At 44.5% G+C, this 16,432-nt stretch overlaps 1 protein-coding gene across 1 annotated transcript in view; it reads right to left on the reverse strand.

Annotated features, from left to right (window-relative positions):
• The window catches only part of LOC149458593 (tubulin tyrosine ligase 3-like), a 43,315-nt gene that overhangs the window by 15,341 nt on the left and 11,542 nt on the right, over positions 1–16,432 (reverse strand). Inside the window, exons 3-6 of the mRNA XM_089682009.1 lie at positions 15,343–15,404; positions 11,619–11,747; positions 5,119–5,233; positions 2,605–2,733 (exon numbers count right to left, since the gene is read on the reverse strand). Of these exons, the coding sequence (XP_089538135.1) occupies positions 2,605–2,733; positions 5,119–5,233; positions 11,619–11,747; positions 15,343–15,404 (435 nt within the window). The remainder of the gene's footprint in view (positions 1–2,604; positions 2,734–5,118; positions 5,234–11,618; positions 11,748–15,342; positions 15,405–16,432) is intronic.

The raw sequence follows: 16,432 nt of genomic DNA on the forward strand, positions 1-16,432 counted from the left end.
GTCAGTGGGAGGAATAGTGCCCCATTGTGGGTGTCAGTGGGAGGAATAGTGCCCCATTGTGGGTGTCATTGGGAGGAATAGTGCCTCATCATTGGTTTCAGTGGGAGGAATAGTGCCCCATCATTGGTGTCAGTGGGAGGAATAGTGCCCCATCATTGGTATCAGTGGGAGGAATAGTGCCCCATCATTGGTGTCAGTGGGAGGAATAGTGCCCCATCATTGGTGTCAGTGGGAGGAATAGTGCCCCATCATTGGTGTCAGTGGGAGGAATAGTGCCCCATTGTGGGTGTCAGTGGCAGGAATAGTGCCCCATTGTGGGTGTCAATGGGAGGAATAGTGCCCCATTGTGGGTGTCATTGGGAGGAATAGTGCCTCATCATTGGTGTCAGTGGGAGGAATAGTGCCCCATCATTGGTGTCAGTGGGAGGAATAGTGCCCCATCATTGGTATCAGTGGGAGGAATTGTGCCCCATCGTTGGTGTCAGTGGGAGGAATAGTGCCCCATCGTTGGTGTCAGTGGGAGGAATAGTGCCCCATCGTTGGTGTCAGTGGGGGAGGAATAGTGCCCCATCGTTGGTGTCAGTGGGGGGAGGAATAGTGCCCCATCGTTGGTATTAGTGACACAAATGATGGGGCACTATCCCTCCCACTGACACCAATGATACTTACCTTGCTGACTCCTGCTCCAGCCTGGGCTCGCTCTCTCCCTCTCCCATCTACAGCCTGCATACCTGGCTGCAGCAGCAAAATTTGCACTTACCTGTCAGCTGTCTTCCTTCTCTGGCCTCTCTCTTCACTCGCTCCTGCAGCTCCCTTGATCTTCTTCGATCTCCGCGCGCTGCCGCTCGGCTCCTCCTCTCCAAGCTCCACCTCCTCGCCGGCGATTGGCCGCCTGTGTGCCTCTCCTGAGCTACAGTTCCGGTGGCCAATCAGCGGCGAGGAGGCGGAGCTGTTGAGTGATCCCGGAGGTGTGGCCAGGTTACAGGGGCAGCATATCATCCCGCCCACAGATCGCCTGAGACAGGAGCGGTGTCTAGGTTCCTAAGACCATCGGAAATATGTGTTTTCCGATGGTCTTAGGCAACCCCTGTGAAATGGTCGCTCGACCCCCAAAGGGGTCGCGACCCCCCGGTTGAGAACCGCTGTTGTAAACCCTTCCATGTACCCAATGAAGTGACTGGCCTCAGGTGATACACAGAGATGAAACAAATCCTACTACATACGTTGTATCTGGTTATCTGCAGTCTTCTCTTCTCTGTTTCAGTTCAAAGTCCAGTTTTTTTTAAAGCCTGAGTAAAAAAAAATAAAAAAGGGGGTGGAGAGCTGAAGTTACACTCTGCAGAGCTCAGTGAGGAGAGCTCTGAGAGCTGATTGGTACGGAAAAGTCACAACCCTCCAGACAACTCAAAGGAACAGAGCTGAGGCTGTCAACTGAAGGTCCCTCCCCTGTCACCATTTTTCTCTTGGTGTCAGGAAAACTTGTCAGAAGTGATTCAGGCTAATAGCAGAAAAACAAAGCAGCAGACAGAAATGACACTTAGTGCTCTGGCTTGAGACAAGTACACACTATAGAGGGATATGCTTTGTTCATAGTTCATGTCTGAGGTTTACAACCATTTTAATACTTTCTGAATCACTGATCTGTAACAAGTGTAGAGATAAGGAATTCCAACATTATACAGCAGGTCAGTGACTCAACGGTATTAGAGCCAGGTACAGCCAGGGAACTACAACTAGTAGCAGTAAGTCATATTCAGCTGAACTTCAATGTTCAAGACATTTCGTAGCGTCTACAAGCCACTTCTTCAGCTCCAATGGTTATCAGGAAGATACCCCAACATTTAAACCTACATCAGTAGCACAGACACCTTAATCCAATTACCAAGAAATGTGTAGATGTTGATTGTCCAAGAACTGGATCGGAGATGGGAAAGTGGTACCACCAAGTTCTAGTTAAGTATCACATCTTTTCTCACCTCCCATCCTGTTCTTGGACAATCAACATCTACACATTTCATGGTAACTGGCTCTGATGAGGGGAGTTCATCTCCTGAAATGCGTTAGCTTACCTCACTAAGGATCTATCGTCACTTTGGACTGTTATTATGGACACTTCTTGTCTGTTTTTATCCCCCATTGGTTTGTGAGTATGCATTTTTATGCTTTATATTAAATTCGTGGTCTACTACGTCAATGCATGAAGAGAGTGCGTCCTGTTTTGATTTTGTTAAGTGGATTAATATGTCTGGGCATATGGATGCTGGGTTATCTTCCTAACATCCGGTAGAACTGAAGAAGTGGCTTGTAGAAGCTACAAATGTCTTCAACATTACAGAACAATTCAGGTGCAATGTGACTACTACTAGTTATACCATGGCCTGGATAAATGAGACCCTTCAATGACACCAGGAACCAATATTTTCAAAACAGGCCCAGCAGTTCCCATACTCGAGATAAACACGTCTATTCTCAGGCAATGTACGGAAAAACACTTGTTTTTGGCCACCATCCTCTTTATTTTTATATGTTCTTCTGTTTTTATTTATCTGGTGACAGGTACGTTTTACATCAGTCAAATGCCAACATGTCGGGATCTGTTTTTACCTTGTTCATTCTTTGGATTAGTTGCATTCTCCGGGGTCAATGCGATGAACTCTGTATCTGTAGCCGAAATGCTTCTTCTTCCCGACACTCTCTTGAGAATACTCCGAGCAGCCGTCAGCCAGAAATCTTCTAAAGGTTAAAATTCCCACGGAAATGGATATATTTATTGTGCAAAGTGAAATTTTATAAAGAATGTGTTGTGATTTTATAATCATTTTATTTGTAATTTGGTAGTTATAAAATCTTACACATAAATATTTCCCATATACTGTAGTATTGTGCTGTAGAACAGACCATTACGTCTACAGATCCTGACTTTGGACCAAACAGAGTGACAGCTGAAGAAGAAAGAAGGACTATACATAAGGGGCCTTGATGGTCACCCATTTAGGGTTTGTCTCAGAGTTTACTGACTGATGGTGTCCATCCCAGAGGACAATGGATATCACAGCAGCTAGACCTTATGCTGGACTCAAGAACCCCTCAACACTTGTGTGGCTTGAGGAAATATTCCACCTGGCTTTCTATCACTCTCTTAAAGTGTTACTAAACCCAGGACCTGCATTCACTTTATCTGGTCTCCCCGGACCCTGCATTCACTATATCTGGTCTCCCTGGAACCTGCATTCACTATATCTGGTCTCCCCGGACCCTGCATTCACTATATCTGGTCTCCCAGGACCCTGCATTCACTATATCCGGTCTCCCCAGACCCTGCATTCACTATATCTGATCTCCCCGGACCCTGCATTCACTATATCTGGTCTCCCCGGACCCCGCATTCACTAGATCCGCTCTCCCCGGACCCTGCATTTACTAGATCCGCTCCCCGGACCCTGCATTTACTATATCTGGTCTCCCCGGACCCTGCATTCACTATATCTGGTCTCCCAGGACCCTACATTCACTATATCTGGTCTCCCCGGAACCTGCATTCACTATATCTGGTTTCCCCAGACCCTGCATTCACTATATCTGGTCTTCCCGGACCCTGCATTCACTATATCTGTTGTCCCCGGACCCTGCATTCACTATATCTGGTCTCCCAGGACCCTACATTCACTATATCTGGTCTCCCCGGACCCTGCATTCACTATATCTGGTCTCCCCAGTGCCTGCATTCACTATATCTGGTCTCCCTGGACCCTGTATTCACTATATCTGGTCTCCCAGGACCCTACATTCACTATATCTGGTCTCCCCGGACCCTGCATTCACTATATCTGGTCTCCCACAGTACACACAACATAGAAATGCAATTATTTTAATAAATATAAACTGCTAAATACCTTTTCTCATCAGTAGTTAGAGCAGTCTTGTGACTTCTATCAGTGTGCTGCTGAGCACTGGTTAAAGATTGTAGGAAGAGTTTTAATTCTCCCCTGATTGTCCTATGAGGCTGCCTGACCCCTATCCCTCTGTCTGGACAGTGCTGACTGGCCCTGTGCTAATCACATGCACTCTCCCAGAGAAAATAAAACTCACCAAACTGAGCATGTGCAGCTTGCCCCCAAGGCTCTGTACTATCAGCAGATGGATTGGGGACAGTAGAAGAAGGGGAGGATCAGAGAACACAGGAGCAAACATCCTTTGTAATCATTGCGGAGGATTAACCCCTTAGGCTCCACAGTGAGTATAACAATCATGCTTTACTGCATATACAGACTGATTTTACTGTTGTGGGTTTAGTAACACTTTAATAGGGTAGACATGATATTTAAGGGACTTCTCTCTCTGTCCACATATTACAGGTAACATTGAAGACAGCAAAATGTAACACTCTACTAAGAATTGCTGAGATCCATCCTTTCGACATGGAGAAGTGGAAGGGGCGCTCAAAGGGCATAGAGAATGGAATTTGGGCACCCCTTTTATTGATAAATAGCAATAGGTCCAGCGCTATGGTGTACAAACTCCTAACATGTGGCTGCCAGCACCTCAATCATATCCAAAAAGAGATACAACCAATCAAAGTTATGTACACATGGATGTGCTACAAAACACCTCCCCCATATGTGATATATGATGGGTATGCAAAAATTCTAAGCTATAAAATAAGCCCCCAAAAACAGATCAACATAACAAACGTGTCACTAGCAAGCACTTTATTGGACTTTTAATTAAAACCATATAAGACTTTTATAATGTCATATATTGTAATGGGGGAGGTGTGTCGTAGTACCACACAAAATTGTGTTTATTAACTGTTTGTTGTCGCATGACTAATGATATTTGGTTGGATTTACACTGAATAGATATGTTCTGAGGATGGTGAAACATTGGTAGCAGGAGGGAGGATTTAATAGTACATATATTTTGGTAATTTTAACACCATGTGGATTTTTATCTTTATTTGTTTTGTTTTTGTGGGTTAATTTTAAAGTTTATAATTGTTTTGCATACCCATCACATATCACATATGGGAGAGGTGTTTTGTAGCACTGCATCCACATGTATATAACCTCCTTGTTTTTCCCGTGTAAACAAAGTCTTACAGGTGATAAAAGGCCTTACCAATGAAAGTCCTCTTCTCATCTTCAGCCCCCAGTCTGTAGCAACGAGGAAAAAAGGAATCAGGGTCGGCTTCATCAAACCAGTGCAAGTTTCTAAGATTGACACACAGCCCCACCTGCGAATAAAACATTTGATCTTAGTTAAAGTGTTACTAAACCCCGGACCCTGCATTCACTATATCTGGCCTCCCCGGACCCTGCATTCACTATATCCAGTCTCCCCGGACCCTGCATTCACTATATCCGGTCTCCCCAGACCCTGCATTCACTATATCTGGTCTCCCCGGACCCCGCATTTACTATATCCGATCTCCACGGACCCCGCATTCACTATGTCCGGTCTCCCTGGACCCTGCATTCACTATATCTGGTCTCCCTGGACCCTGCATTCACTATATCCGGTCTCCCAGGACCCTGCATTCACTATATCCGGTCTCCCAGGACCCTGCATTTACTATATCCGATCTCCACGGACCCTGCATTTACTATGTCCGGTCTCCCTGGACCCTGCATTCACTATATCTGGTCTCCCCGGACCCTGCATTCACTATATCTGGTCTCCCCAGACCCTGCATTCACTATATCCGGTCTCCCCGGACCCTGCATTCACTATATCCGGTGTCCCCGGACCCTGCATTCACTATCTGATCTCCCTGGACCCTGCATTCACTATATCCGGTCTCCCCGGACCCTGCATTCACTATCTGATCTCCCTGGACCCTGCATTCACTATATCCGGTCTCCCAGGACCCTGCATTCACTATCTGATCTCCCTGGACCCTGCATTCACTATATCCGGTCTCCCGGACCCTGCATTCACTATCTGATTTCCCTGGACCCTGCATTCACTATATCCGGTCTCCCAGGACCCTGCATTCACTATCTGATCTCCCTGGACCCTGCATTCACTATATCCGGTCTCCCAGGACCCTGCATTTACTATATCCGATCTCCACGGACCCTGCATTCACTATGTCCGGTCTCCCTGGACCCTGCATTCACTATATCTGGTCTCCCCGGACCCTGCATTCACTATATCTGGTCTCCCCAGACCCTGCATTCACTATATCCGGTCTCCCCGGACCCTGCATTCACTATCTGATCTCCCTGGACCCTGCATTCACTATATCCGGTCTCCCCGGACCCTGCATTCACTATCTGATCTCCCTGGACCCTGCATTCACTATGTCCGGTCTCCCTGGACCCTGCATTCACTATATCTGGTCTCCCCGGACCCTGCATTCACTATATCTGGTCTCCCCAGACCCTGCATTCACTATATCCGGTCTCCCCGGACCCTGCATTCACTATCTGATCTCCCTGGACCCTGCATTCACTATATCCGGTCTCCCCGGACCCTGCATTCACTATCTGATCTCCCTGGACCCTGCATTCACTATATCCGGTCTCCCAGGACCCTGCATTCACTATCTGATCTCCCTGGACCCCGCATTCACTATATCTGATCTCCCCGGACCCCGCATTCCCTATATCCGGTCTCCCCGGACCCCGCATTCACTATATCTGGTCTCCCCGGACCCTGAATTCACTATATCTGGTCTCCCCAGATCCCGCATTCACTATATCTGTTCTCCCCGGACCCTGCATTCACTATATCTGGTCTCCCCGGACCCGGTATTCACTATATCTGGTCTCCCCGGACCCGGCATTCACTATATCTGGTCTCCCCGGACCTTGCATTCACTATATCTGGTCTGCCCGGACCCTGCATTCACTATATCTGGTCTCCCAGGACCCTGCATTCACTATATCCGCTCTCCCCGAACCCTGTATTCACTATATCTGGTCTCCCCGGACCCTGCAGTCACTATATCTGGTCCCCCGGACCCTGCATTCACTATATCTGGTCTCCCACAGTACACACAACATGGAAATGCAATTATGTTAGGAAATATAAACTGCTAAATCCCTTTTCTCATCAGCAGTTAGAGCAGTCTTATGACTTCTATCAGTGTCCAGCAGAGCACTTGTTAAAGCTTGTAGGAGGAGTTTATTTCTGCTCTAGGAGGATGCAGGACCCCTGACCTCTGTCTGGACAGTGCTGATTGGCTCTGTGCTGATCACATGCACTCTCCCAAACTGAGCATGTGCAGAGTGTCTCCGTATGTCTTATCAGGAGATAAGATGGGGGCACTGGAAGAAGGCGGCACAGTGGCTAAGTGGTTAGCACGTCTGCCTGGCAGTACTAGGGTCGCCGTTTCAAATCCCAACCATGGCACTATCTGCCTGGAGTTTGCATGTTCTCCCTGTGCCTGCGTGGGTTTCCTCTGGGTACTCCGGTTTCCTCCCACACTCCAAAGACATGCTTGTAGGTTAATTAGATCCTGTTAAATTGTCCCTAGTATGTGTATGTATGAATGTGAGTTAGGGACTTTAGATTGTACCCCCCTTGAGGGTTAGGGACTGATGTGAATGTACAATATATATGTAAAAGCGCTGCGTAAATTGACAGCGATATACAAGTACCTGAAATAAATAAATAAGAAGGGGAGGATCAGATAAGTCAGGATCAAACAGCATTTTTACACATGATTAACCCCTTAGGTTCCACAGTGAGTATAACAAGCATGCTTCGCTGCATATACAGACTGATTGTACTGTTGTGGGTTTAGTAACACCTTAATAAGTGAATGCAGTGTGCAATGATGGTGCCACCCTTGGAGGTACATCCTCTGTTTTGGAACCAAATTAATCTGTCTTTCATTCTCTTTGTAGTCTGATATACAGACCTCTATCATTTAAAATACATTTAAGTGTAAATCAAATCACCGAGCTTTTAACATGTTAAAGAGACCCTGTCATCAGACCTCGCTTTTTGTGTGTACCCCAGCTTTTGCACCTAGTTCACATCCACTTTATCTAACAAAAAGGTCACACTATACGAAACTTTTTGCCTGCTGAAGCGAAGGAAAGTAGTTGTTAAAAAGGTAGCATTGCGCTTAAAGGATAAGTTCACCTTTGGGAACATATTACTTGTTACATGTTCCACCTGTTTTTAGGGTGAAACATGTAACATGTTCCTATGGCTGTAGCTGCGCCCGCTGCCCCTCCATCTCTCTGACAGATAATATGGGGAGAAGTCCCCCCTGTACTATCTGTCAGATTTTAAAACCTCTGCACACTGTATTACTTCCTATTGACCTCTGCACACTGCATTACTTCCTATTGACCTCTGCACACTGCATTACTTCCTATTGACCGCTGCACTTTGTATTACTTCCTACTGAGCTCTGCACACTGCATTACTTCCTACTGACCTCTGCACTTTGTATTACTTCCTACTGACCTCTGCACACTGCATTACTTCCTACTGACCTCTGCACTTTGTATTACTTCCTACTGACCTATGCACACTGCATTACTTCCTACTGACCTCTGCACTTTGTATTACTTCCTACTGACCTCTGCACTTTGTATTACTTCCTACTGACCTCTGCGCACTGCATTATTTCCTACTGACCTCTGCACTTTGTATTACTTCCTACTGACCTCTGCACTTTGTATTACTTCCTACTGACCTCTGCGCACTGCATTATTTCCTACTGACCTCTGCACTTTGTATTATATCCTACTGACCTCTGCACACTGCATTGCTTCCTATTGACCCCTGCACACTGCATTACTTCCTACTGACCTCTGCACACTGCATTACTTCCTATTGACCTCTGCACACTGCATTACTTCCTACTGACCTCTGCACACTGCATTACTTCCTATTGACCTCTGCACACTGCATTACTTCCTATTGACCGCTGCACTTTGTATTACTTCCTACTGAGCTCTGCACACTGCATTACTTCCTACTGACCTCTGCACTTTGTATTACTTCCTACTGACCTCTGCACACTGCATTACTTCCTACTGACCTCTGCACTTTGTATTACTTCCTACTGACCTCTGCACACTGCATTACTTCCTACTGACCTCTGCACTTTGTATTACTTCCTACAGACCTCTGCACACTGCATTACTTCCTACTGAGCTCTGCACTTTGTATTACTTCCTACTGACCTCTTCACACTGCATTACTTCCTACTGACCTCTGCACTCTGCATTACGTGTTACATAACTCTGCACCAGGGGCGGACTGACCATTCAAGCACTTGGGCACTGCCCAAGAAATTCCCCTGGTACCTTTTATAGGCTTTTTTTGAGTGTGGGCAAGGACACAGGGGCCCCATGATCCCCTATTGCCCGGGGGCCCCGTGAGTTGTCAGTCCGCCCCTGCTCTGCACTCTGCATTACTTACTCCTGACCGCTGTGCTATCCTAACTAAATTACATATTGCTCTGATGGGCCGATCCTAGCCAACCAGAGCAAATCTCAGCCCAACCAGTCAGGCCAGAACTCAAGGCAGCCAGGACAGAGCCAAATGTACCTAGCTTATAAGCAAGGACCGGATTCGCCACCAGCAACAATCATGTTGGCTCAGGGCACCTCTCATCATACTCCTGCAACATGAACGAAATGGGGTATCGTTCACCTGTACAACAAATGTGTTCAGCCATTTTGATTAACTACATGCTCCCAGCCAAAATACCCTCCTCCAGGAATAGAAGAATGTCCACACAATCAGCCTTTTGAATGCTTTACTATGCTCAGTTCTTCCCCATACACACGTACATCTCTTCCTCTATTCATCAGACATTAGCATTACTGTTCAGTTCAAACTCAAAGTTAACAATGCTTCCATTTATCTCATCCTTAGGTTTCCTGAGATGGGTTCTCATTGGGGCCTATATTAGGCCTACCCTGAGGGGCATGCTCCACTCAGACTGTGTACCTACATGGTGTTGTTTTGCAGACTTCCAGTCAACCCACTATGGTTCTTCCGGGACCCTGCTTATAAAGAGATAAGCTGGCCCAATCCACAGTACCCACCCAGGGGTGGTGTCTCGCTAAAAGAGGTACTAATCCTTGCTTACAAGCCAAGCCAAAATTCAACGTAGCCCGCCAGACCGGAACTCAACTCAGACAGCCAGGCCAGAACTCAATGTAGCCCACCAGACCGGAACTCAACTCGGACAGCCAGGCCAAAACTCAACATAGCCCGCCAGACAGGAACTCAACTCAGACAGCCAGGCCAGAACTCAATGTAGCCCACCAGACCGGAACTCAACACGGACAGCCAGGCCAAAACTCAACGTAGCCCGCCAGACAGGAACTCAACTCAGACAGCCAGGCCAGAACTCAACAAAGTCGGCTGGCCCAAGCTCAAATGGAAGGATTAGTTTATTCTTACAGAGACATTTGTATTACTATATCTTCTTCAAGCATTCTTTTTAATGGGGCCTTGCTGTGTAAAGTCCTTATAAAAAAGGGCTCCACAACCCTGGTAATCTTCGATCTCTTCCATGTTGTTCAGGTAGACCTCCACTTCTCCAAGGATGCCCACCTCTGATTTTATCTATACTCTGAAAGTTAGTCCCAGTTCTTGTTCTTGTTATGATACATTCAGATGCCTGCACACGTATTATGGCTGTCTGAACTTGTTTATAAAGCACTCTATAACACTTTGTTTCCCAGTTAATAAAATAACCCAGTTAATGCTCTAAATTCTCCAGCCATGGGTGTCTCAGGTGCCGGTCAAGCTGCTTTTGCACACCCTAGCTTCAAACATGGAGCTGTGAAAATGTGGAATAGACTCCCTCAAGAGTTGGCTCTGGCCAGCTCAATAGATTGCTTTAAAAAAAGTCCTGGGTTCTTTATTGGATACAAAGAATATTACTGGATACTAACATTTATAGGTAAGGTTGATCCAGGGAATATCCGATTACCTCTCTGGAGATCAGGAAGGAATATTTTCTGCTGCAGGAGCAAATTTGGATCATGCTTTGCTGGGTTTTTTTGCCTTCCCCTGGATCAACTATGGGTGTAGGATTATAACTGTTTTTTTTTTATTTTTTTTATGGTTTAGCTGGATGGACTTTTGTCTTTTTTCAGCCAGACTAAGTTACTATGTAGCTCAAGTGAATTAACAGCCAGGCATCAAAGTTGTCACTTCTTTATAAAAACTTTATTGAACTAGTCAAGAACACACTGACACCTCCACTGAAAGACCGCTCATCTCTGACACCAGCAGAGGCTCAGTCTTCAGCTCCTTCTTGGCTGATTCAATAAAGTTTTTATAAAGAAAAATGGTGACACCAGTGTGCGGCCATTTGTTTCCTTGTACTCTGCCACCCAGATTAAAGGACAAAAGATTTGTGGTCCACTCAGCTGGGGACATGGCAGGGGTGTGTCCTGTGCCAACATTATAAAAGGTGTCCCTCTTTTCCATTTCTGAAAGAAATGTATTTAACAAAAGAGCAAAGTGCAGCCGATCAGATTTCAGGACATTGCTGTCAGATGATGAGAAGGATAAAGACTTACATGTGCACACAATCATCACACTTTGCTCTTGTTTATAACATAAGGCCAGTCTTCATTGGTCTTCATCGGGATAATGTAGGCATTAAGATACAAAGTGGAGGGACCCACCTTGGTGGTGAAGGAACCAGCTCTGGCGTAGTGATTCATCATTTGGTCTTTTTTCAGGAAGCGACAGTCCACGGCATCACGTCTGGTCGTCCAGATAAAATAGGGGATCTCATTGCGAACTAGCCTGGACTGAGCAGGACATACAATGGACACTAGAAGTTATTTTTTTTTTAAGCATAATTTAAAATAAACTTAAAATGAAAGCAGACATGGGAAGTGATATTCAAACATACGGATGTCAACCAACGCTTCCATTTACCTCAGCCTTAGCTTTCCTGAGATGGGTTCTCATTGGGGCCTATATTAGGCCTACCCTGAGGGGCATGCTCCACTCAGACTGTGTACCTACATGGTGTTGTTTTACAGACTTCAAGTCAACCCACTATGGTTCTTCCGGGACCCTGCTTATAAAGAAATAAGCTGACCCAATCCACAGTACCCACCCAGGGGTGGTGTCTCGCTAAAAGAGCTACTAATCCTTGCTTACAAGCTAGGCCAAAATTCAACGTAGCCCGCCAGACCGGAACTCAACTCAGACAGCCAGGCCAGAACTCAACGTAGCTTGCCAGACAGGAACTCAACTCAGACAGCCAGGCCAGAACTCAATGTAGCCCACCAGACCGGAACTCAACTCAGACAGCCAGGCCAGAACTCAATGTAGCCCACCAGACCGGAACTCAACTCAGACAGCCAGGCCAGAACTCAATGTAGCCCACCAGACCGGAACTCAACTCGGACAGCCAGGCCAAAACTCAACGTAGCTCGCCAGACAGGAACTCAACTCAGACAGCCAGGCCAGAACTCAATGTAGCCCACCAGACCGGAACTCAACTCAGACAGCCAGGCCAGAACTCCACTCAGACAGCCAGGCCAGAACTCAACAAAGTCGGCTGGGCAAAGCTGAAATGGAAGGATTAGTTTATACTCTTACAGTGACATTTGTATTACTATATCTTCTTCAAGAATTCCTTTTAATGGGGCCTTGCTGTGTAAAGTCCTTATAAAAAAAGGGATCCACAACCCTTGTAATCAAAAATAAACTAAAAATTAAAGCAGACTACGTGGGAAGTGTTATTCAAACTAACGTAAATGTGTTTCCATAGATTAGGGATAGAAGATCCTGTGTAATGCCTTCAAAACATCATCTGTGTTACAGATTTGTCCTGTGTCCTGTAAAGTTGGCCATACACTTAACAAACTTCAACGAAGAAATCAAAGGAGCACTGCCGAGTCTTCTTCATCTTGGGCATACACTCCATGGCCCCATTCGTTTCTTTGGATATCTGTATTCATTGTGGCCTCCAGCAGTCCTATGGAGTACTTCTTTCCCTATAGGAACTAATGGAACCATGGCATGTATGCGCAGGATGAAGAGGACCCAGAGGGACAGTTTTGGAAGAAAGCCTGTACCGGTGTGAACAGGGCCATACAGTAAAAATTGCTGGAAGCAGGATGAAGGCAAGTATTGGACTGGGTCAGCTCAGAGGAATGGGGGCCACTTGTTCCAAAGCTATACATATAAAAAAGTGCAGCGCTTATATATTAAAACATGCAAAATATCAAAGTGCAAGAGTATATAACTGCAAAACGCAGGCAGGGTGTAATTTTTATACTGCCCCTTATAGTCTCAATTGACACACAAATCTATAGTTCACAATCTCCCAGTGAGTAGGGTGAGGTGAAGGATCAAATGGATCCCTGTTGACACACGGTGATAGCCAAACAGGAGAAGTCAGCAGAGGTCCGGATCAGGCAGGGTCAGCAACGAATCAGACAGAGACAGGAACAGGGATGCAGGAACAAGATACAGGGCCCAGGAAAACCACACACCAAGGCTGCTTGTTCCAAAGCTATACTTGGCCTTCAAAGTCCAGCTACCCTTCTGGTTTCCAATATACCCAACTGTTGAAAAATATGCACATGCAAGAAATGAAGTGATCAGCTGAGAGCCAAGAGAAGTGCGTTTGCATAGTCGTGTTCCCTATCCACCTCATGAACAATGACTTAGTGTTTGCTGAAGGTCTTCAGATAAAGGTCCATCACCAACGTAACACTGGAACAGTCTTTATACCACAGTTGGGGGGCAGTAACAGTGAGAGGCAGTGATTAAATGATGGTGGAGAAGGCTCAGAGATGTAGAAATCTCAAGGCTAGGTTCACATTTGAGCTTCTTTAGACATTTTTGGAATGTTTTTTATGTGCGGTTGCACATGCATTTTTCATGCGTTTTTATTTTAGCCAATGAAAAAACAGTTACCAGGAGAAGGAGAGGCAAATAGATGTGTGCGATTCATTTGATTACGAATTGTAATTCGGACAAAATTTTCTTTATTTGGTGACTCAGATGTATCTGAAATTCTGAATCACAATAGTAACGAATTTCAACAAATCCGAAATCAATTGTAACAAACAAATTATCCAAATTAAAATTTGTAACAGTACTAATTCAAATCTATCCAAATTCCGTACTATCCAAATTCAAATTAGAAAATGAATTTGAATTTGGAAATGAATTTGAATTTACATTTGAAAATGAATTTGAATTTGTAATGGAAACATATTGCAATAAATACAGTAAAGTCTAAAAGTGAAATAAGATGATGAATCCTACTTAGGTTGCTTTATAGAGTAGAATAGAATAAAACAAAACAGAATAGAATAGAAAATAATATAATATAATAGATCAAAACAGAAAAGAATATAATATAGAATAAAAAATTAGAATAGAAAAAAAAGAATAAAATAGAATAAAAAAATAATAGAATAGGATATAAAGGAATATAATAGAATGGAATACAACAGAATAGTAAATAAAAGAATACAATAAAATAGAAGAATAGAAGAGATATAGAAAAGAATATAATAGAATTAACAAAATATGATAGAAAATAAAAACTAGAATATAATAGCATAGAATGAAATAGAATTAATATAGCTATCTTCTGAAATTCACATTTCGAATAGATTTGAAAATAATGAAAATATGAAACGAATCCAAATATACGAATTCCGAAAGCAAATCATTCTAACATAACCTATCTTAACGAATTAATACAAAACGAATGGAATAGAATAGAATAAAACAGAATAGAACAGAATATAGAATAAAAGAAAACAGAATAGAATGTAAAGGAATAAAATAGAATAGAAAAAACAGAATGGAATATAAAAGAAATTGTGCGACTTCTCAGTTAGTTGCATGATTTCAAAGTCGGGCTTGATGTGACCGGGGTGTCAATGAATGAATCCGAAACTAAACAGATTTTTCCATTATGCACATTTCTAGAGGCAAGAAAGTGCACATTTTTAGGCCTTTTTTTTCAGGCACTCCCATTAACGCCTATAGGGGAAAAAAATATGCACCTCTTGCCCAAAGAAGCTCATGTTTTTTTTTTCAAGCTTTGGAGGACAAGCTTCAAGCAAAACACTGCTCAGATGTTAAAGGGTACTGTAGGATACTATACATGGGGAATCCTCATGCAAAGCATTGATGTGCTTCAAATTGCTCAGGTGTGAACTGCAGATAAAGCAAACACAGTCCTTGTTGGACAAACGAAACTAATCCAAATATACGAATTCCGAAAGCGAATCATTCTAACATAACCTAACAAATGAATACAAAATGAATAGAATAGAACAGAACAGAATAAAATATAGAATAAAAGAATAAAATAAAACAGAATGGAATGTAAAGGAATGGGTTATTGACTGATTAGATACTTGCCATAAGGTCATAGGTGCCATCAGGATCATCATCTTTTTCGTCCTCCTCTTCACCATCATCATCTGATCAGGAAATAAAACATGATTTCACCATTACATTTACCAGCCATTCAGCATTGCTCATCTGGGAGTTTTGTGGAAATGACATTAACTTTCATAACTTTTTTACCATTTTTTCCAAATGACTTTATTGTAAGTTCCTGGCCATTCCCAAAGATCTCCTACCTTCACCTTCATGGTGTGTGGTGGTGTGTCGCAGGCTTCCACCCAGGGGCGGACTGACAACTCATGGGGCCCCCAGGCAATAGGGGATTATGGGGCTCCTGTGTCCTTGCCCACACCCAAAAAAGCCTATGAAAAAGCCAAAGAAAGGTACCAGGGGTATCTCATTGGGCCCCCTACTGACCCCGGACCCTCAGGCAGTGCCGAGTGCTCGAATGGTCAGTCCGCCCCTACTTCCACCTTAGCAGATGTATGCCTGCTCACTGAATGGTAATAGAAGAAGAACCAACTAAAGTGTGTCTGTGGGTAACACTGGATTTTCCCGGGAAATGACCCTCTGTCTCCATGCCTGACTTTGATACTGGTGTCCGACTATTGCTAACCCAAAGTGGTTGTAAACCTCAGACATGAAATATGAACAAAGCAAATCCCTCTATAGTGTGTACGTGTCTCAATCCAGAGCACTAAGTGTCATTTCTGTCTGCTGCCTCATTCCTCTGCTGTCAGCATGAATCACTTCTGACAATTTTTCCTGACACCAAGAGAAAAATGGTGATGGGGGAGGGACCTCCAGCTGATTGACAGCCTCAGCTCTGTTCCTGTGAGCTATGTGAAGGGGGGGGGGTGTCTCTTCCCTCCAATCAGCTCTCTGAGATCTCCTCACTGAGCTCTGCATAGTGTAACTTCCGCTGCATGCCCCTTGCTTTCTGAACTCTCAGACAAGCTTTATAACGGATGTAGAGAATGACTGTAGAGAGGAGAGTGGTACAGATAAACAGGTACAACTTATGTAGGACAACTTATGTTTCATCTCTGTGTATTACCTGAGGCCAGACACTTCACTGGGTATATAAGAGTTTACAACCACT

The sequence above is a fragment of the Staurois parvus genome, unplaced genomic scaffold, assembly GCF_062004578.1.
Source record: "Staurois parvus isolate SC_StPar_1 unplaced genomic scaffold, SC_StPar_1.0 ptg000283l, whole genome shotgun sequence".
Classification (NCBI taxonomy): domain Eukaryota; kingdom Metazoa; phylum Chordata; class Amphibia; order Anura; family Ranidae; genus Staurois; species Staurois parvus.